At 35.6% G+C, this 22,501-nt stretch overlaps 4 protein-coding genes across 5 annotated transcripts; 1 reads left to right on the forward strand and 3 right to left on the reverse strand.

Moving 5' to 3' along the window:
- The first annotated feature begins 6,529 nt into the window (after positions 1-6,529).
- LOC111018103 (secretion-regulating guanine nucleotide exchange factor) lies at positions 6,530-8,719 on the forward strand. Its single transcript, XM_022294054.2, has 2 exons — positions 6,530-6,715; positions 7,375-8,719. The coding sequence occupies exon 2, from the start codon at positions 7,377-7,379 to the stop codon at positions 8,415-8,417; it is 1,041 nt and encodes a 346-aa protein (XP_022149746.1). The 5' UTR covers positions 6,530-6,715; positions 7,375-7,376; the 3' UTR covers positions 8,418-8,719.
- Positions 8,720-9,317: 598 nt separating this feature from the next.
- Positions 9,318-10,555, reverse strand: PDF1 (protodermal factor 1). Its single transcript, XM_022294055.2, has 3 exons — positions 10,334-10,555; positions 10,012-10,234; positions 9,318-9,919 (listed from the first exon to the last, which is right to left on the reverse strand). The coding sequence occupies exons 1-3, from the start codon at positions 10,479-10,481 to the stop codon at positions 9,589-9,591; spliced, it is 702 nt and encodes a 233-aa protein (XP_022149747.1). The 5' UTR covers positions 10,482-10,555; the 3' UTR covers positions 9,318-9,588.
- Positions 10,556-12,635: 2,080 nt separating this feature from the next.
- On the reverse strand, positions 12,636-14,414 carry PMD1 (Tropomyosin-like protein). Of its 2 annotated transcripts, none has more exons than XM_022294065.2 (2): positions 14,275-14,414; positions 12,636-13,925 (listed from the first exon to the last, which is right to left on the reverse strand). In XM_022294065.2, exon 2 carries the CDS (start codon positions 13,915-13,917, stop codon positions 12,928-12,930), a length of 990 nt encoding a protein of 329 aa, XP_022149757.1. In that variant the 5' UTR covers positions 13,918-13,925; positions 14,275-14,414; the 3' UTR covers positions 12,636-12,927. The 2 variants fall into 2 exon arrangements, with proteins under 2 accessions (XP_022149757.1, XP_022149758.1); XM_022294066.2 differs by lacking the exon at positions 14,275-14,414 and adding an exon at positions 14,097-14,238.
- An 804-nt stretch (positions 14,415-15,218) lies between these two features.
- LOC111018113 (mitogen-activated protein kinase 20) lies at positions 15,219-20,424 on the reverse strand. The gene is made up of 10 exons (XM_022294064.2): positions 19,825-20,424; positions 18,842-19,250; positions 18,435-18,562; positions 18,232-18,291; positions 17,519-17,668; positions 17,228-17,383; positions 16,820-17,031; positions 16,610-16,711; positions 16,120-16,250; positions 15,219-16,032 (listed from the first exon to the last, which is right to left on the reverse strand). The coding sequence occupies exons 1-10, from the start codon at positions 19,846-19,848 to the stop codon at positions 15,584-15,586; spliced, it is 1,821 nt and encodes a 606-aa protein (XP_022149756.1). The 5' UTR covers positions 19,849-20,424; the 3' UTR covers positions 15,219-15,583.
- Between the last annotated feature and the right edge of the window lie 2,077 nt (positions 20,425-22,501).

Here is a 22,501-nt window from a genome sequence, read left to right on the forward strand (position 1 = left end):
CATGACAAGAAACGTTATCCAGAGTACGAGCGTTTGCCCGATAAAATTCTTGCACAAAAGCCGTTGCCCAGCTTCCAATATCCTCCAGAACACACCTTCTCACCTTATTGAAAACCCAATCGTTCCTCAAACTCCAAATAGCCCAAAGGATCACAACTAGCTCTCTCATATCATCCCAATCCAAAACCTCCTTACAATCCTATGAGAAAGTCATAATCGTCGACCCTACCACCTGCGGTAATTGGTACCGGAGCCTGGACGCCTTCCAGACTCGAACAGCCACTTTACAAAACCAGAGCGTATGGAGGAGATCCTCACGAGACCGACCACATAAGCCACACCAGTTAACACCAACCACACCACGAGCCTCCAAATTGACACCAGTAAATGACATAAATGACTAATTGCATGTCATGATCTTATGAAAGTTTAAATCGAAAGACTTATAAATTTTGATTAGACAAATTATTAACTTTTTTCATGGATAGAAAATCTAATCTTAAAATAATTTGGATTTTATATCGTTTGAGAGGAGTATACAAGTTGAGGGACAAAAACTCTAATCATTAGAATAATTTTTAGAAACTTTAGCTTTTTATTTTTAATAACTTTTATTTCAAATAAACCAACCTAAACATAATTAAACTAATTAAAATATATTTTCAACCAGAAAAGTAGAATAATCTCAAATAAAAATATGGAAATTGGTTGGTAACTAATCTCAAGATGATAGTTCAAAAATCAAAAGAAAACAAAGAGGGGATTAAAAATATGAACAAACTTTTTGGAACTTGTTTTTCTACAGCCATCCACTTAAATTCTCTAATCAACGGCAGTGGTTGAAAGTGATTCCCGCCAGACTGTAATTACTTTATTTTTTATTTTTTAATTTTCTGAATGTGTAATTAATTACTTTATTAGTAAGTCAAAAGAATGACAATGATAGATATATATGGGAACGGAAGCAGCCGTGGCCATCATGCATGGAAAATATTTTGACTTAATAACAAAGCTTGACGTGACACCATTAATTATAGGGTTTGATTAACCAAAATCTAGCTCTTAATTAATCCACAATAACTTGAGATTTTATCTAGAGATCGAAAAATCTTTCGGCTCACAGTGAAATGAGATGAATTATATTTTGGTGAATTTTCAAAAAAATATTTAAGGATCAATCGACCTTCATGTTCGTGTTGAATATAATTTAAAATTTCACAACTCTTTAGTTTTTTGAAAATATATATATATACGCGCTTAAATACGATGAAATACGTAGGTAAAGTTAATATGAGCATAGCTCCACAGTAATTAACATTTATTCATTCTATTAAGGTCGGAGGTTTAAACTCCAATATCCTCAAATTGTTGTATTAAAAAACTATGCTTGATCATTCTCTTTGGACAAAGACCATTGGTAGAATATCTGCTACCATTCGACATAAATACAATTTTGATGTGACAGAGCGATTGAAGTATGATTTCGCTAGTTAGAGCATCCCTAAACACGTTGCCACGATATCTTCTGACAGTCATGCCAGCAGACTCAGATTTCAATGCAAACAAGTAATAATACTCATTTTGGTCTTCACTTTCTAAATTTCTAAGTCATAATATTATAACAAATATTTTAATTTTTGTCATTATTTGACTCTTGCCATTAAATTATTTGTATATCATATCGTATTACTTATCAAAATTATTTGCTATCAATATCATGTATTTCTAAAACACATCCGTTAAACTTTGTATTAGGACACTCTGAAAAAGAAACTGTGAATGGTATTAGATTTGTTTAATAGAAATAATCAAGGTCGTGCTTCTCAAGATATAAATTTGTCAATCACACATGTTGAAGATAAAATTAACATGGACACATCTACTCAGTTTGGGATATAAAAAAGGGAAAATTAAACCAATTATCCATACCGATCTGATCAACTACCAAGCTAACACAAAGTGGTATCGCTGCCGACCTCAGGATTGACGATTGACATAGGGTCCGACAGCTATAACAACCAATCGAAACGGTTCCAATAACCTTGTCCCCTCCTGCTTATAAAAGGTACACTCCACCTCATATTTTAGGCATGCTATTCTGTTCCGAGAACGACTTACTAGCTCGTGCTCACTTCAACTTAAGCGTCAGAGTGTTTGTTCCTTTTACAGATTCTTCTTATCTTAAGGTCGCACATCGACCACTCGTTCTTATTGGCACATGATCGACCTGTGGTAGCTCGATTGGATTCTACGTCAACACCACAAATTACTAAACTGATATGTGCTCATTAAGTTCACTTTTTTTATACTACATATTAATTCTTACAAGATCACAGATTTGCAAATCAAATATGGACTCAAATTTCTTCGTATTATCTCATTTTTAACTAACTAAATTTTAGTATGAGGGTTGTGTTACAATAATGTCAAATATAATGGACTTGTATTAATTGAAGAAATGTTAGACATTTGTCAAAGAATGTGAACCCAATGACCGGATAATAATAAATTCCGACAACCGAAGTGACATTGTTTGTATCTGAAGATTCCCCACTTTCAGGACTTCGTTTTGAATTTTTTTTTTGCAAATGTCAAAATAAAACCATATTCGATGGATTAATTAAAATTTCAAATTTTATATTTAGCCATTTCATCTGATTATATCTTAGACTTAAATAAGTATTATACTTTTTATACTCGATTTTAACCTTCGATAATCTTATCGAAACACAATATAGAATCTACCTATCTCATCCACTCAGTCCAACATTGAAAATTCTTGTTGGAAAATTCATCAAAAGGCATTAAAATTCAATTAATACATGGACTCCACATCTAGGCATTTTTCTTGACTTTATGACATACGTGGTCGCTTGTCACACGCAGTCTTAAGAAAAAAACAGAATAATATGAACGCATCAAATTCATTATTTTTCTCTGCTTGGGTCTAAGATATATATATATATTTATTTATTTATTTATTTATTTAAGTGCAACTTTTTAAATCGGTAAAGTCAGCTTTAAAATGTGGGCGGTTGGGGGTTTATAAGTTTCTTTAATATATTTTGGCATCATATGCGAGTTGTTGTTGGTTAGCTTATGAAAACATTTGAATACATATTCCGAGTGAATCATTTGTGTGTTTAATATTAATGACAATCTGATAATTTAATTTTGACGATATTTGTCTAAATTACATATGGGGATTCTACGAATTATTGAGAGGGTTGAACTTTTTATTTATAATTTTAGATGCTTGTTTGACAAATTTGGACGTGACAAGATGAACAAATAAAATGAAAAAGAAATTTCTCTTATCCAACAGTTGAGGAAAGAAATATCATACCATAAATAATTAGATGATAAAGGTAATGGATAAAGAAAAAACAAGAATAATCTATCAATTCTGATATAAATATATTATACTTTTGTAAACTGAGATCAATAGTACAAAATTTAGATTTAGATGTGACATTAATTAAATTAATAATTCACACCTCTCTCTGCTGGCTGCCACCCTCACCTTCTACCACTATGCATATCTTTCTACCAATAAATGAATTTTTATGAGGATTATGAATATTCACATCCCACTCTCTCTTGTCTTTGCCAAAAAGGCTACCATACAATGTTCTCTCTTCTTCCTTTATAATCTGTGTGCTGCTAAATGCCAACTTGAAAAGGTTTATTCTATTAAATTTTCATTGATATGTCGACATTTTTAATGATATATTTATATGTCTATAGATTAACATTGACATGCCAAAGCAAACATGATTCAACAGTAATATTAACATATGTCTTCAACCAAGAGGTTGTAGTTTGATCCTATTTTCATATGTTGTACTAAAAAAAAATATTGATATGGATAAAAAATAATAATAAAATATCAAAATATCAACAAACTATCACTAACCTAAAACATAATATTAATATTAATATAAATTTTAACTTTTTTTAAGAGTAAAATGTTAATGTTGTTTTAAATATTTGTTAGGATCTTTTAAAATATATCCATCAATCCCCATCGAGATATTTCAATTGAAATTTCAATTAAAAGAGACTTTAATATTTTCATTAAAATCAATATTTACAATTTTGTAGACAATGATTCAATATTGGAAATATTGAAAATACAAGAAAATATAGAGATATGACGGATGTAGCAATCAATAATGATATTGATTGTTTATTTACTTACCTAAGAAGTCTTCAACTTTTATCCATTATTCTTTAGAAAAATTATTAATTTATGTGATTTTATTTTTCACAATATATGTCAATGTTCATACTTTGTTCATATCCTTTAATTTAAAAGGTTCATTGATATTTAATTATTTGAAGCCTCTAACTTCGAATGTAACATTAAGTTTCACTTGCCTTCACCAACAATGACGAGAAAGGGTTATATATTATAATAATAATAATAATAAATAAATAAAATAATAAATTTTTGAGATCACAAGGGTTCGTCTTATATTTATAATTAAACCAAACCAAGGCCTGCACAAAGTAGAATATGAACAAAATTTGTGCGATTCAAATGAGTGTGACCCTCTTATTTATAAAACAATCATCACACTTTGATTTGTAGACCTAAATGATCATCTTTATCGTCACTAGACACCTAGTACTACAACGTGATGGTAGGTCTTTTAAGTTGCACTATGGCAAGTTGAGCTCTTCCACTAGAAAAATGGATCCGCTCGTTATGCTATTCTTTAGATGAGTAACTCCATACCTAATATGTTGGCGACGACAAAGGAAAAATGTGTTTAAAGTAAAAATAAGTAGTATTTTTATTATGAAAAACATTTTATTCCTATTTTAATTAATTATTTGAACATTAAAGAATTAATTATTTAATGTTTTAATTAATTAATTAATTCTATTTTGTAACGTTTTAATTAATTAAGTTAAAACATTTCTTTTTTTCCTTTTTAAACTAAATAAAGCTTTATTCTGGATGCGGAAGATCCTAAATTTTTAATAAAATTTCTGAGTGTGTTTTTCGATTCCATTCGGTTCCAACGAGTGTACGTCTGAGTTCAAAGTTGCGTTAACTTTGAAAAACAACTAGCGAACATACGATATAGCACCGTGGTCGTACCGAAATTGCTTTCAAGACAGTGGTCATTTCTACAGCACAGAAACAACAACGATGCTTTTCATCTAAATTATTTTCTAGTTCCAACAAACTATACCGACTTTGAAAGAGGTACACTACATGTCATACTTGATTAAAGTATAATTAGGGAGAAAAAAAGAAAAAAAAAAGGTTAAAAATTGAGTCCTAAAATCACGGAAGGTGGTGTGTTGTAGCATTGAATTGAATGGGTGTCGGTGGAAAATAGAAGAAGAGAAGATTTAGGATGTGAAGTTTTTAAGTTAAAAAGATTGGTTATTGGTGATTGGTGATTGGTGATTGGTGAAGGTGGAGCTTTTAGTTCACTTTCACATGATCAAAGTTTGTTTTAAACGACACGATTGCCATTGTCGGGTTCGACAATAGCGTAATCTAAGGCACTTTTCTTTTTATTACATCAGGAATAGGATGGATCCCCTAACCCTAACTTTTCATAAATACCGAATTAATTAATAGATACCACGTGGACATTAATGAGATCGGGGGATTGCGTGGCAAGTGATGACGTGGTAATAACGTGGACACAGAAACCCTCGAAATGCGTTGTCGGCCAAGGTGCGGGGCAGAGTAACATGCCCAAAATATTAGCACAAGAAAAGAAAAGAGAGTCAACGTCACATCCGGATCCCTTTTATGTACACGCGGCACTAATTTAAGACATTTAAAATATACGCTACATTACAACAAATACTATCAAAATTCCTTCCTTGATATATAAAATACTCATATACTACCTTTGGCTTTTTATAAACGTTTTAAAAACACCCGTTGATATTTTGAACGAAAAGTTGATGTAATAAAATCTAGAACGACATGATAATTAATGTGGTAGTTAACGTCCTAATTTTGCTCTAAAAGTCTTCTTCTTTTATTGTCAAGAGATCAGTTTGCTTCTCCATTGTCTACCTAATTTTGCACTACTCTCTCTTTTAAAAACGATGGCTTTGTCTCTCCTACATTTATTTCTTTACATACTTAATCAAGGCAAAAATTTCTATGTTAATTATCACGTCATTTTAAATTTTAACGTATCAACTTTTCGTTCAAAATATTAGTGAATGTTTGCTCAAAATGTATTTCTGAAACATTTATGAAAGGTCCAGAGTAGTGTTGAAAAGAAAATTTTTTAAACAAATGACAAAATTAGGGTGTATTTTTTTTAATTATTTAGCCTATATGTAGTAATTGTTGGTGAGAAAAGCCATGGATCGAGAATCTCATCAGCTATTAGGTGGGCCAACCGATAAGTTAGTTGGACACTTTTACATGATGTGAGGATACAGGCCCAGCCCAATTAACGAGCCCAAATCAACAGCGCCGGAGCCCAAACCCACAGCCCATTCCTCGCAAGTAGAGCATGGCTGACCCTCGAAATTTGCGGTCCAATTTAGATCGACTGTGCTCGCGAAAGTGGAGAGAGGAGAAGATCGACTGTGATTTTGTTGTGATTTTGATCTTCCTTCTATTTTGACGGTTGGGGGAGGAGAGCTTTTTGGAAGGCCTACTCGCAGCTGAATTAGTCGTTTTGAATTGAATCCAGAACCCTTTGGCCCTCTTCCAATTTTGAAGGTAACATTCTCGCTGCTAATTACAGGCATTGTTCAATATCCATCCAACTTATGAAATTCTGTGTTCGGTTGTTCTAATAATAAAGTGATTCCAAACAGAGAAGAGAACTGAAGATTTCGCCTTTACGTATTTTGACCTGCTTTTCTTGATTAATGTCACTTTCAGCAATCTCAGGTTGCTTCTGACTTTATTGACCGGAATATAATTCCATGAAAAACCGAATGTTGTTATTCTCACAGTTTCTAGGACCAGCCCTTGTATGTAAATGAAATTAAATGTCTGAAGATGTTGACCGGATGAGCTTATTGGTTGAGTCTTTGAATTTTCCTGTTCAATAAGATGGAATGGTTCTAAATTTGAAGATGTCCATCAGTTATATGAGATAAGTAACTATCTGAAAAGTTCATATGGGGTTGCTGTAGCAACTTGGAAGTGCTTCATGTAATCCCTCGTCGTTACGAGGCTTTTGTAATTTCATACATCATTATTGTTTCTTTCACAAAAAAACAAAAAAAATAAGTTGACTAGTTGAATAGGATTTACATTGTAGAGGTTCTAATATGAGGGATGGTTCTGTCGCTTCACTTGTAGCATTAAAATTATTTATGATTGGTCACTTTTACAGTACTTAATAAAATGCAGTGTTTTCCTTTCTTCAGTTATGCCGAAGCATGGAAACAAATTGAAGGCGTGGAACAAACAGCAGACGATCTCAATTCTCATTGTGTCTGCTTTTCTTATTCTTTTCGTGTTGATGATGTTATTTCGCAAGGAGTCTCATGAGCGTAATCTTTTATTTGAGGGAACTCCAAAGCAAACGTGGGATAGCTTCAACTCTCTTGTGCAATTTAATCCGAATAGAGAGTTTCGCAGTGGAACCGATTTAATATCGCAGGTCCCTGATTCACCGAAGGCAGTTCTGTTTGTTGCTCATGGCTGCAATGGTAAAGCCGTCAACTTCTGGGACAAATCTGCCAAATGCCCATCTTGTGTTGGTCTGCCTGAGGAACGGTTAATTGTCCTTCATGCTCTCAGCAGACATTTTGCAGTCCTTACAATATCAAGCTCGCGCAAATGTTGGACATTTGGGAAGGAATTAGCAGTAGTTAAAGATATAATACGGTGGTGGGTCGAAAAGAACAACCTTGAGAAAATTCCTCTTGTGGGTTTAGGTGCCTCCTCTGGTGGGTATTTTCTTTCAGTACTGGCCACTGAGTTGAAGTTTAATAGTATTACTTTGATGATTGCTGAAGGGCTGTATGAACAAATGGATGTAACAGAGAGATACCCACCTACTTTATTTATACACATGCCAAAAGATCAATTTAGGGAAAAAAAGATAAATGAAAATATGAAGTTTTTGAGAAGTAAAGGAGTTGATGTTGCAGAGATTGAATGCCTAGAGTTTGCTCTGTCACCAAATTTTTTCGCTGACCGAATCCCAGAACTTGACAAGAGTGTTTCTGCTAAGTTGTTTGAGCTTTTCCAAGCCAAGGGCTTTGTAGATGGAAATGGGAAGATGCTCAAGGATGGGCGTGCAACACGGTGGAAAGAAGCTCTCAGGATGAGTGGGATTAGTGTACCTGATAATAATTTAACGCATCACATTCAAGAGGAGATGAATCTTGCCTTTGCATACCACGAAATGACTAGCTTAGAGGCTGACCAGATTTTCACATGGTTTGAATCTCACTTGAGATGATTCAATCAACGCTTATCAGTCATCAGCTTTGAAGAGTTTCGTATCCAAAAGAAGGCTGGAATTCGAGGTATACAAACAATTACATAAAATCCAGGTTCTTAGGATCTCACCCTCCCGAACACACACACACACACACACAAGTGCACGCACAAAAAGAAAATGTACAGATAACAGTTTTTATCATCTACATTTTTGTGATGCTAGCAAATAGTGATGCTGGTTTTGTATTTGTATGTACACTGTTCAGTTAAGAAAGTTGAAGTGAGAAAATGAATAAATGGTACTACTCTCATTTTGTGGTTCTTGCTGCTTCTCCGTTCTGTGCAATCTAATCCTCAATTTGAAATGTTCTTTGGTACTGTTGTGGTTGTCTGAATACTATGTTTGTCATCTTGTTCTTCGATCTAAGATACAATTGAATCTCCATTGCTGTTAGAAGATTACGAGGGTATATTTATGCTACAATTGAGCTTTTTTGTTAAAAGTTTTGGGTTTCTGTTCCTATTATTACTATTGCAGCTGTTTTACAAGATGAAAGATCTTGGGTGGTAGATTTAATGGGAGTTATTAAATACGCCGACCTATCTTCTCAGAGCACCGGAGGCTCCATAATAACTGCTGGCTTCTTCCATCAGTATGAGTTTTTTTTTCTGTCCTGCTGATATTTGTGATTTAGCATTTATACTGTTCACAAGGTCAAGCTCCAGCCAATAACTCAAACAAAAGGGAATCCTAAGTTGTGGTCCCATTATAGGTTAACCTTATTTAATGAAGTGGATCTTTCCTCATTAGTACACCCTAAATACGATATGGTACTCAGTTTGTGGATTTTGCTGACTTTTTAAGGCATAAAGATAAGGAAAAACGGTGGATTACTGCAGAAAGCAAGCGTCCATGCTGTTAATTGCAACCCATTTCTAGATAAACTCTGATTAATCAAAATGAACTACTTGGAACAAATCTTGTGACAATGAATATGGAAAACAAAGACCGAGCATTTCGATGTTCAAATACATGAACATCGAGAGATGCAGGGTACAAACAACAACAAATGAAAACAAAACAAAACAAGACAATGCACTGGTCAATTGGTCTCACTGTCTCACTACTGACTACTAAGGCGCGCACACAAATTATTAGGGTGGTAAGGGTAAGGCAACGCGGGGCCAGATCAGGCTCTGGGCTTAAGTTTGCCCTCGTTGGCTAACTTAAAGACCTTGGCCTGATCTGCTGCTGCTTTGTTGGAGCTAAGTGCTGACACAAAACTTGATCTAACTTGCTTGGTTGTGAAGGGGAAGCTGTTGTTGGCAAGAGAATTGAGGTACGAAGCAGTGCCTTCTCGGAGAATGGCCCCAAACCCATCAGTCCTTGTGTTTGAAAGTGCTTGGAGCAAGTTGAGGTTTGTTCCAAAACCTGGGACATTAGTTGCTCCAAAGGCATTTCCCAACGTTCCCCACCATCCCAACACTCCCCATATCATTCCTGGGTGATTCAGCCAATAACTGCAAACAAACACACATACCTTTAACAAACAAAAAAGGAAAAAAGGATGATGGTTTCTTCTCCATGGAAACAGTTACTGTAAGTGACTTACTTGCAGGTACCAGTGAATGGAGCAGGGGGTGGAGTGCTTGGAATGCTCGGAGTGCCGGGATCAACAGGGGTGGTTGGTGGGCTACCACCACCAGAAGATGGAGGGTTGTAGTATCCACCACCACCAGACGGGGGGTTCAACGGTGTCGAAGGCGTAGGCGTGGGCTGATGCGGTGGCGTGCCTCCATAGCCATGTGGCGGCGGCATAGGGTTGTTGTGGGTACCTGCAATGCAAAATGTGGATTGTTGTAAGTCTACTACTATCTACTATCTTGATCTTGAACTACTAAGTGTGTTTTTTTGTGAATGTCTGAGTGACTGACCTGTTGGGGGAGTTCCGGCATGTGGGTCTGGAGAGTAATAGCTTTTCTGGTCTGCAATGGTGGAGGAGAATACAGGGATGACCAGGCTGTGAGAGAGCAGCCCAGCAAGCAAAGTGAACAGGAGAGCAGAGGCTTGTTTGCTTCTCATGGTTTCTGTTTGGAGCAAAGGGAAATGGGAAATGGGAAAGAAGGCTAATGGTGGGTGGAATGTTTGGAACAGAGGGATTATAAAGGGGTTGGAGGAAGTGAAGTGAAGTTACTCCTTACAGGTGGAGGAGTATGTGGTTAGTTGCTGTTTTATTGGTGCATTTATTAATATTGCTTACTGCTTTTATTGTGTTCAATTCAAATAATGTTAACATTTTCAAGCGATCACAGATGAAATCACATGCCATTCTACTTTTTAAATTTTGAATTCCTCTCACTCTCTTCTCCTGAGAAATTATTAGAAATGGTCTCCATAATATAGCTATTAGGATACATGATTATAAATTGTTTCTTTCTCTCTCTCTCTCTCTCTCTCTCTCTCTCTCTCTCTCTCTCTCTCCTGTTATTTAATATTGGCAGCTCGTTGTGTTAGTTACACTTGCATTGAATAATTTCTCCATTATAGCTCTTGTCAATTTTAGCATTGGAAAATTTTAGTTTGCTCTTGGTGAAAAATAACTACAAACATTAAATAAGGACCAAAATTATTTGTCGTCCTGAATTTGTAGTTATTTAATGACTGTTAAAACATATGCCTTTAGTCATTTTACTTGAATCTTGTAACATTGTCTTCAACTTAGCCAATAGCCATTCTATTGAAGGAAAAAAACATAGCAGCACTTGCAGAAGTATATATATATATATATATATATATATATATATATATATATATATGAATTGGCAAAATAATAACTTCTTAATTTTGCAAAAATAGCAAAATTTGAAAGTCTAATCCAATACATGAAAACAAAAATATACTTGATTTATATACTTGTTTTAAATATTGTTATACTTACATTGCAAGTATGACAGATATTTTAATTACCTATTACAAATTCAAATTTTCAAACTCTATTTGAAAATGATCCCTAATATTAGATAGTACCCCTGAATAAGTCAATTTACCATTAAGCATTCTACATGTCAATGTCGTAGACATCAGTCCAAATAACAAATCTCTAGAATACTCTCCCATCAACATTATTACATTTATCTTTTAGAATACAGAGACTGAATTACAACAACAACGAAATAGAGCAAAATAAAGATCAGAAACATTACAAGAGCCAAAGTATAATATAGACTACGCTCAACCTAGAAATTAGAAGTAGATGGAAAAAATCAGATTAATAACTTGCAAAGATGGCAGCACAAGTTGAATGAAATGAAAGATTTCCTTTCAGATTCAACCTAAGCTTTGACTACGTCCCTTTCTCTTTTCTTTCAGTAATTACTGTTATTCAGTAATATTACTGTTTTTTTTATAACTGAAAGTCGAGCTTTTCTCCTCTATACCACCCAAGATATCAAGAATTTTTTTTATATTAATTAAGCCCATCAAAATCCGCCACTCGTTGGTTGGAACAAAATTTTTTTTATTGAGACTATGCATGCCTTCAATTCCATTCTTCGTTTCCCTAGTCGCTGTATTCTTGCTCAACCAAAAGATTTGAACTTGATATCTCTGAACCAGTATAACCAAGAGGTCCAAGTCCTTGCAAGCTCTTTTTCAGTGACTACTTATAAAAGACCATAATTGATCATCATTGATTCTTCCATTTTCAAAAATGAAATACATATTAAATAAGGACCAGTCAACCAACCAAAGCCACTGGGGCAACAATCCTGTTGTCTCAACTTAAAAGAGAGAGCAGGGAAGTAGTTGAGACAGTAGAAGAAAGAGTGAAACAACAGAGAAATGAGCTGTCAAGAACTTTGAAGTTGAAATACATATCATATAATGGAGTTCGCAGAAAAATAATAGCAGCAAATGCATTAATATATTTCCAGATCCAAACATAACACAGCTTGCAAAATGCAGCCGTACACTGCACCTAAAACTGCCATTCTTTTGAGGAAGAGTTGGCTGCGAATTTCACCCATGAATTTATGAGTGATGATCTGTCTCCATCAATGGTGGAACCACACCAGCTCTTAAATGGTTAAATCAGTTGAGAGAGTGGAAGATGGAGAAGGTGGTGGTAATGAAAACTCAAAATGGGGGCAGATAAAATTTGTCAAACTGTGGTATAATCATTCAAGAATGGCTTGAAAACAACTCAGGAATGCAAGCAACTAAACTCAAAATCAAGTGTAGCTGAAACATTTGTCTGGATAATCATGTATAACAGTGGAATTGAGGTGAAGTGCAGTGATTCCCCAAAATATATCAACTAAATTTTGGTTGCCTAACAACACATAGCTTCAGAAAAACATTTGAAGCAAAAATTTAGCGCCAACCAGTATTTATTGGCTTGAAAAAACACCAAATAAGCAAACATATCTAACAAAACTGAAGAAGATTTGCAGTTTGTGAACCCTACCCCTTAGGCTATATTCTGAGTCAAGTCTCCATCTTAACTTTCTTACTTCATAGCATGAAAATCTTATCTTTGCCTTCCATACAAAACAAAGGCCAGTGCAGCTACGGCAGTAACAACTCCAGTCGACCCTGCGATTATGGGCCAGTTCAAGTTCAACTCCTTCTCTGCACCTTTGAAAGCCCCCTTGTGTTCCTCTGCAGTTCCATTCAAAGCATTCATTGCTTTCTCCTTCAATCCGCTAATGACTTTGTGTGCTTCCTCTACTTCCTTCTGCAACTGAACCACATTCATTTCCATTGTTTTCGTTTTCTCCTCAGACTGTTTCAACAACTCTTCCACATTCAATTTCTCCTTGATCCACTTTTCTAACTCCAACCCGTTCTTCGTTACCACTGATTCCAAATCATTGATCTTCTTCTTGAAACCGGTGATCTCCCTCTCCTTCTCCTCAACCTTATCTCTCATTTCCTCCTCCACCCTAACTTTTTTACTCTTCTCCTCTATCTCCTTGACCTCCAAAATCCCAACTTTCCTCTCCAACTCTCTGACTTTCTTCTCACTCTCCACCCTTTCTTTCTTCAGGGCTTCCACCTCTTTCTCCAGAGCTGCAACCTTCTCTCCCTTTTCTCCCAAAGTTCTCCTCAACTCCGCAACCTCAGCATTGGCTTCGTCGGCTCCATTCATTGCTGATATCAAATCATGCTGTAGTCTTGCGACCTCAGTCTCAAGCTCCAGTGCTCTTGCCGCGACAGATTCCAAAACCTTATTATTTCCTTCTTTGGAACCTTCAATTTCTTTCTCCATTTCTTTCAGTCGTTCTTTCAACGCCGCATCTTCACTCTTCAACCCTTCTATCTCCGCTGAAGATTTTTTAATCTTCTCTTTGAATTCTTTATTTTCTTCAACCAAATTAAACTTTTCACGCTCCAAAACCTCAATTTTCTGGTTCAGCTCCGCGACCTTCGCATCGTTCTGGTCAACATCAAAAAAATCCTCCGGGGTCTGATCGTCCCCCAACGCCCCGCCATTGATTACGTTATTCTCGTTTTCCATTAATAGTCCTATGTTCAGAAAAACAAACCGCCCGAATCAGAATGTAAGCAGCCACTTGAAAACAATACTCTTCGAAAAATTCCTGATAAACGCATACCAAAACCCTATCTAGATCCAGACAATTCAAAGAAATGAAGTTCTAAAAACTTTCAGGTACAAATAAGACCATACTTACGCACCAGCCAAAAGGGATTACAAATCAGATGAAGAGAGAACAGCCCAAAACGACAAAGAACCAAGAAAACTGAGAGAGAGATTTGGGGGAGGGGGAGAACTGCTAGAGATAACTTGATACGAAAATTGTAACCGAGAAAATTTCCGGGAAATCAAAAAAAAAAAAAAAAACGAAGGACCCACCTTTTGATTTCTCTCTTTCGGCAGTCTTCAAGAATTCGACTTAGGGTTGCGGATTTTTTCCAGCGACAAAAATGAAAAAATCTGAAGCCTTCCAAATTCTCCTGGAAAAAAAGTGCGGAAATGGAAAACGGACAGGGCGATCAAATCTAATCTCGCAAAACGGACGGCTGAGACTTGTCGAAGGAAAGGCGCGGTAAGACGACAGAGGTTGTGCGAGGCACGTGCTTACGGGCATTGGGCCCCAAATAAAAAGGCACCGTACCTGGGCCTGTGAACACGGCCCAATAACATTGGCTGGCCCATCTCTATTTTTTTTTTTTGACAGAGGATACAAACAGAAGCAAAATTAAACAGCAGAAATAGAGGAATCAAAAGCAACAATACGAGAAAGCAAATCCGAAACTTCCTCCACCCACACCTGCAAAAAACCTTGGCTGGCCCTTCTTTATTGACAGAGGAAACACGTGTGAATCAGAAATGATAACAAATACTAATTAAAATGGTAAGCCGGTTTCTTAATTTAATATGTGAATCATTATCGAGCAACCAACTTGTGTGGATCAAGGCATATATCTCTAATCAAAAGAAAAAATACTTATCTAAGTAATAGGGGTGTTAAAAAAAACCGACAATCCGAATAACCCAACCCAAACCGAAAATTGAGGTAGTATAGAGGTTGTGAGTTCGGTCTTCCACCCCAGTATGTTGTACTAAAAATTTTTTTTTTTTGAGGTATAAAAATGGGGTTGTTATGTAAAGTTTAATTAAGGTAGTATAAAAATGGAGTTACATTTTTTAGTACATAGGAAATAGATTCAACTATATGATCGATTCGTGATCAAGTTGACATAAAAGTGTAATTAGAAGCGGCATCTGTACCTTATGAATTAAATGAGATAATTTCTTATTGGCGTTTGAAATAAAACACGATTTCATAAAAATCATACAATCAATAATTTTGTTTCTGTATTGGGATTTAGATAAGTTTCACTTCCTGCTTTGAGGGGGAGGGATACAGACAAAGCTTACTACGACTCACAGTTTTCATGTTCTGTGTTTTTTTCCCCCTCTAAGATACAGTTTCTTATTACAAGCTAACTGTGCATTTAATATAACCTGAGAAATCTAGTTTCTTTAAGAGGCCACTGACCTCTCCTCCATATATTACACACAAAGCAGCCTGAGGCCGAGGCCGACTGCCACCCTCCTCTGAGTCCTTCCTGTTCCTGTATCATCAATGGCTTCTTCTGATCTGAATAATGAAGGATCACTCGCTGGAGCATCCGTGACTGACCAACTTACACTTTTATTAGTACATCTTTGTCATGCTAAACTGACCGGCAACCACCTTTCTGTGAGCAACAGATGTGGTGGTGGCGGTCGCTGCACCAAGACCACCGTATTGGGCGGCCTTGGACTGCAGAAAGTTTGTGTCGATGGAAATTTGGTCCTTCAGCTCAACCTTGTTCACTCCGGCACGTGTCATGTAGAAGGGGTTCGAGTCGATGCTTATGGCCATGTCTGGTCCTAATTTGGAAGCCATGCCACACTGGGAGGCTGCTTGTTTCGCGGCCCTTAATGAAATGTCCAGTTTTGTTTCTGCTGCAGATCTTTCTTGATTTCCTGCCATGGGTTTTTGGTAATGATATGTGGGAGGAAGAACGGGACCTCTGATCAACGTTCTTGGATCGTATGGTTCCTTCACTAGCCTTCCATTCTCATCTGCTATAACTGGTCCAACTACTCTTCCAGGCTTAGCTGCTCGAGTGGAACAATCAAGGAATCAGTAAATCTGATATTTCATGTCAACAGAGATAAAACAAGAAAACTTGCACAACTATGTACCAAAAGGAATTTTGTGTGGTGTCTGCATGGTCCTTGATACATGTGTTAGCCGTCCTTCACTATCTCGGGAACTTTTGTTGTATGCCTCTTCGGAGATTTGCCCATCTATGTTCGAGTGTACAACTGTTGACCTGGTTATATCAGACAAGCATATTTTTCATCCGGCAACAATCAGATTCCAATAATAAATCACCAAATCGATATGAAATGATCGGAATATGAGCATCCATGTTACTGAAGAAGGATAGTCAAATGAACCACAATGACACGTGTTTAGGATGGTAGTTGTTGAGCTCCATCGCTCACCACGGCATGATGGTTCATTCAGTGTTTTTGTTTTATATGCAGATTCTGAATTTGTGATACTAGCTAATCAGTTCATATTATTTTTAACATCAGAGGTATTATAGCATGACGACGCAATGTCTTGTTTTCTCACTAATAAGGAGGTGCACACACGATTCTCTTGAGGAGAAGGAAACATATTTACCTTGGGAGGGATACATGCTTTCTGTCCAGAGGAATTACAGGCGCACTTTTACCACCATTTTCCTCAAGATGTGCAAACTGCTTTCTAAATTGGTCGACAGCACTGAAAATGTATGTGCAATAAAACATTGGCGACATGAAAAATAAGAAATAATCTAGAGGGAAAGACCCCCCAACCCAAAATAATAATAAGAAGAAGAAGAAATTCAACCTTGGATATAGAAAATTTGTTCTCTCAGTTCCATTCATGTAGTCTTTTAGTAGCTGAGGATGGTATTCTAGTATCTCACGGAAGATTAGCTCTTGAATGTCTTCTTTAGTGACCCTCCGCCTCTCAAATTCAAATTCTATCTTTGTGATCGGCTGGCAGGAAGGTTCCCTCTCAAGTTTTGCCAATCCCTTGAAGTATGGATCAGCCAGTGCCTGACAGAAAAACCAGGCTAAGTTTTCAACTTTCCCTAATATAACCCATATTAAAGCAATTTTCAATTAAACGTATGCAAAAAGGCCCAGAAAGATTAAACGTCGTGCATTGGCATTATGAGAGCATGTACTATAGAAACAAACAATGGTGAAAGCCGATGAAGTATGATAAAGATTGTATAGGAAAATGCAAGACCTCTTGAGCAGTTGGCCTGTCTTTTGGATCAAAAGCAAGCAACCTTTCTAGTAGCCTCAGTGCTAAAGGATCCGCATTTGGAAATTTTTGAGCCAATGGCACTGGCTGCTTTTTCCTCATAGTAGTTAAATATCTTCTAGCCTTGTCATTTCGTACCTACATTCAACAGAAGAACCTTGTTAACTACAAAACATTATTGCACGGCTAATTTAATGAATGGATATAGAAGTTTTAGATTAAAAGCGAGGAACCTTTTACAGAATAGTGTTTGGAATCGAAGAATTTGCCTACCCTGGAGATTGTATCTAATGAAGGAGTTCCAAGAAGATCCGTCATCAAATCAAGCTGATGAACAACATTTTTACCAGGAAAAAGTGGCTTCCCCATTAATACTTCAGCAAATATGCAGCCAATACTCCATATATCAATTGCAGGTGTATACTGTATCAAGATAAATAACAAATAATGAGTTCTAGAGAAGACTTAGCATCAAATTAACATAATGATGAAACTGATACTAATCCTCAGGAAAAAGAAACAAAAAGATTACTGAAGACAGAAACCATGTCACACAGTCATAAAATTTGACATAAATCAAGACAAGCATTGAATAGCAGTGTCACTACTTTTATCAAATCATTTGCAATATCTAGTATATACAGCACCCATGCCCAAAAAAAGGGAAAGAACCAAATATTACTAATCCCACGGCTATCTTTTGAGAAATAAATCACGCATGCAGATGACAATGCAGAGTTTCAAGCCACGGCTATTTTTTGGTAGACATGTTTCATAAAAGAAGCTTATAATATGCTAGTTTTTAGTTTCCAAAGGAAACTCTACGATTATAACAACAGAGCATGTGCCAGACTTTCATATAAATTCTTCCATGGCAATGACCATCTACACTAAAGTTAGTCGAGCAACATCATCATATACAAAATATTCACTAGGCAAGTGACAGTCTCGTCTCATCAATTACTGAAACTGTACATGAAGCATACCTTGGAGAAAAATGAACCACATAGCTCAGGAGCTCGATACCATCTAGTAGCAACATAATCCTACATTTTCATGAAATACAAAATGCTTAAGTCTTTATTATCCAAACCAAGAATATGGATACACCATTTATTTTATACAAATGCATATTTCACCAACAAAAGTATTTTTTAAAGTGTTGTAAATGTTCGAGAAAATGATATACCGTCCAGAAAATGGTTGTTGGCGTGTCACTGAATGCAACTCTTGCCAATCCAAAATCACAAATTTTAAGTTTACAATTTGCGTTTGCTAATATATTCTTTGGTTTTAGATCTCGATGGTAGACATTAGCTGCAAAATGAAGCTCTGGGTCAGATGTGTCCACCATAGATCTTATGAAATCTAAAAACAGTCCCACTTCCCAAGTGCCAAAGACAAAAACGTCATTCTTGAAATGAAAAGAAATAAAAAAACATATAAACAGGATGAAGTAATTAGCTTAAGACTGTTAAATCAAAACAAAATTAAAACGTTATCTTCAATGCAGGTAGCCAATCTTCTTCTAGTTGTACAAAGATCTTGAAAGTCAACACACATGGTAAAGTAACAAAACAAAGTAATGACTCGCACCTGTATGGATATATTTTAATGCACGAAGAAGCTGGTAAAGAAAAAACTGATAGTGTTCTCGTGTCAGATCATCATTTGCTTTAATAACTTGGTGAAGATCAGATTCCATCAGCTCAAAAACAACATAGATGTCTTTGAAGTCCCTCCTTGAAGGTGGCAGCATAATGTGTTTAATTTCAACAATATCAGGATGGCGAAGAAGTCTAAGTAGCTTTATCTCACGTAGAATTCGAACAGCATCAGATATATGCTCAAAAATATTATGTATCTTCTTTATTGCAACTTTGTCGCCAGTACGAGTGTCAATTGCAGAACAAACAACACCATAGCTTCCTTTCCCAATAACTTCCTGAATTTTGTATCTACTGGCATCGCCATAATCAGAGAAGAACTCCACTTCGGTTGAATTCTGTGGCATAAACTGATTAGAGAAGAATACCAACTGTTTGGAAAATGCGTATTACATATACACTAATGTCTAGCCATAATGAAAAAGTTACAGAAAAAGAAGGGAAAGTCCATGTGTTATATAACAACAATACATGGGATAGTTACTTTCACAAGAAACAGAAAACGCTAGCCAGAATCCAGAATGCAGTACATATCAGTAAACGCATTTACTCATTATGATTGTGATCCAGCAATGAAATTATAGATAGCGGAACTCATCTTTTTTGATAGAGTAAAGTAGAAATCTTCAGAAGGAAAAATTCTATTTTTTTTCCAACTAAAACAGCTAAACAAATCACATTTACCCAGTTGACATTTCTATTGTGCATATCTGAATTCGAACAAATATCATGACTTCATCTATACGTGATCCAGCAAAAACGATAAAGATGACTATATGACCAACTAAAGTTTTTCCTTCTGCCAGAACATGTCAATAGCTAACTAATCTTGCAAATAACCAAAACCAAATCACTTCTTGCTGCAATAGACGAAAGGGTTTCATTAAGCAGCTAGTTCAGAGAGAGAATCACCTTTTTGCCTTGATCTTGCTGCATTCTGGGCAAAATGGAACTCCAAACTCTCGGGCGAGCCCCGCTTAAAAAATTTGAACACTCACTGCAGACCAAGACCAAGACCAAGAAGAAACCGATTCTCTCAAAATCTCAGCCGCATTTGTGCTGTTGCCCGTCTACCTACCGGATCACAAGTACACGAGCCACTTTTTCTTTATCACCCTTCCCCAATCCACCATCAAACATAATCCCAAAAAGCGAAAGCAAATCGTTCACCTCCTATTTTTACACACACACAAAGAAAATACCAATGACACCGAAAAATCTTCACCTCCGGCAACAGTTGACATAAAATGGTGAAATACAGATCTAGAGAAACAAATTTTTCTTTCAAATTAAACCAGCTCGTAAATCCAAAACAATCAACCAAAACCCAACCCCCAATCTCAATTTCCCTTGAAATTAGCGCGGCAGAATTACTCGGAATCGACCTAGAACTGGGAATCTCCAAGATCTGCACCGCACCGACAAAGAATTGGGAAGAGAGAGAGAGGGAGAGGGAATCCAGAGGGAAAATAGGAGGAAATTGTGGAGGCAAGCGAGGAATAAATCTAGGAGTAATGGAGGATATAGCATATAGGTGGGCTGGGCTGGCCGATTTTTTTCTTTTTTATTTTATTTTGAAAAATTAAATTTTAGTTTTCTTCTTTCCCGTTAATTTCATATCACGAAAGGCACGCACCATGCATGTAAAAGCGAGGGCATGGAATAGTAATTAGAAGAGTATCGGAGGGTATTTCGGTAAAATAGGTCGATTCTTTATAAGCGGATGTTGAGTGAGAAGGCAGATTCTATTCCATAGTGCGATTCCATTCGGCTACCCGTGTGCTCCCAGATTTCCGTGCAGCTGACGGGGCCCATTCCTGCCACGTCATTTTGCCACGTGTTCCATTTCTCCTGAATTTTCTAGTCGTTGCCCAGTCCATCCCCCGGGCCCACTTTGGACGTTCACCTGTCATACACTTTCCCTACTCCCAACAATTTTTAATTTTTTTCAACCAAAAAAAAAAAAAAACTCCCTTTTTTTTGGTCAATTATTTATAACGTCTTACGGTTTCTTTTGACATAGAAAAATCGTTTCTTAATTTTTTTTTTTCACTTTTCTTGTTTGATAAATATTCAGTTAAATTATCTTTTTGATCTTTAATATCAGAAAAAGTAACCTTTTAAAATGGGACGTTTAAGTCAGCTTAACACGTGAAGCACGTGTTTTGAGCCTTGGAGGTGGGGCCATTACAGTTTCTTGTAAAATACATAACTTCTAAATCTAAAAAATTAAAATCTCAAATCGTTGAAGGGAAAATGAAAAAGAAAAATAAAAATTAAATAATATTTGTTAAGAAGGATGTAGAAGTTGAAGAAGCATCGATGGAAAGAAACCGGCTAGCTGCACCACCTAATGCCAAACGTTGACGTTTCATCCAACGTGTTAATGGACTTAGTAATTAACTTATAATATCAACGCCCGGTGATTAAAAATTAATAAATATTGGTAGATTGTGTTTTTCGTTATATAGTTTACACCCAATTGCCGACAGATTTAGGTCTCTAAAACTGTTTTTTTCCCGTTAATTTATACTAATAATTGTCCTTATGGATAAATTATATACTTCTAATTAATATGGGTTTGAGAATAAACGTAAGTAGTTGTAGTTATTTATAGTAACGTTTTGGATTCTTTTTTGTAGTTTTGTAATTTATGATGGCATAAAATTAATGGATATTTTTTTATTAATTAATATTAGTAACCATGGGATTTATTGAATCCAAAAGCCGTCTTGAATTAAGTTTTAATGTCATTTTGTACTCGTTGGAGTTCATAAACTAAATAATTGTTGAAGAATGAAATATTTTGGCATTTTTTTAATATGATTTCGTAGTTTTCTTTCATTCGGTTGATGAATGACTGTTCATATCTATTGAAATGAAAGTCATTCACAAAATAAAATTATGAGAATTATGCTAAAAGAAAACAATATCATATCATTATGAAAATATAGATGATCCATTGTTTGAATGGTTACTTCCCAATACATCATACGAAATTAAGAATATTTTGATCAGCTACAATTCAAATGAAAAACCGACCTTATATAATCACTAAAAGAATAAAAAGGGAAGATTATAGCATATTTTAGATATTTCTTTATTATTATTATTATTATTATTATTATTATTATTATACACGACGAGAGATTGGTTTTTCTTTTAACTTGGGGTTGACTGTATCATTATTTTGTTATTTGATTTCAATTAAATTATTTTGTACGGGAGTTGACTCCAATTTTTTTATATATTGAAAGTAATTAAAATAAAAACTTTTAAAATATTAAAAAATGATTTATAATTAATAATTCATATATAAAATTATACATTATTTTAGGATAATAATAATCATATAAACCAAACATTGCTCCATGTTTTGCCTCTCGCCTGCTTGCATCTTTTCATATGTTTGGGATTCAAAAGTTTCATAATTGATCATCAAGTGACCAGGCCCACCAGCACCAGCAAGTGCTTAATTTATTATCTTTTTAAAAAAAATCATATTTACTTATTTCTTTATTTTGGAAATATTGAGGAATCAGATCTAACCAAATTAATAATGTTTAGTGTGTGTATTTAAAATAACTTA

Source organism: Momordica charantia (genome assembly GCF_013281855.1).
Source record: "Momordica charantia cultivar OHB3-1 chromosome 2 unlocalized genomic scaffold, Mcharantia_2.0 BLBB01000002.1, whole genome shotgun sequence".
Classification (NCBI taxonomy): Eukaryota; Viridiplantae; Streptophyta; class Magnoliopsida; order Cucurbitales; family Cucurbitaceae; genus Momordica; species Momordica charantia.

Bases quoted from the DNA above. Each gene is read 5' to 3' on its own strand.
- PDF1 (XM_022294055.2), bottom strand. From the start codon at position 10,481: ATGAGAAGCAAACAAGCCTCTGCTCTCCTGTTCACTTTGCTTGCTGGG. The intron at 10,235-10,333 runs GTCAGTCACTCA...TTTGCATTGCAG, and splicing joins TGCCGGAACTCCCCCAACAG to GTACCCACAACAACCCTATG. The intron at 9,920-10,011 runs GTAAGTCACTTA...GTTTGTTTGCAG, and splicing joins CCATTCACTGGTACCTGCAA to TTATTGGCTGAATCACCCAG.
- LOC111018103 (XM_022294054.2), top strand. From the start codon at position 7,377: ATGCCGAAGCATGGAAACAAATTGAAGGCGTGGAACAAACAGCAGACG.
- LOC111018113 (XM_022294064.2), bottom strand. From the start codon at position 19,848: ATGCAGCAAGATCAAGGCAAAAAG. The intron at 17,032-17,227 runs GTCTTGCATTTT...TTTTTCTGTCAG, and splicing joins ACAGGCCAACTGCTCAAGAG to GCACTGGCTGATCCATACTT. The intron at 16,033-16,119 runs GTACATAGTTGT...CCACTCGAGCAG, and splicing joins ACCACACAAAATTCCTTTTG to CTAAGCCTGGAAGAGTAGTT.
- PMD1 (XM_022294065.2), bottom strand. From the start codon at position 13,917: ATGGAAAACGAGAATAACGTAATCAATGGCGGGGCGTTGGGGGACGAT.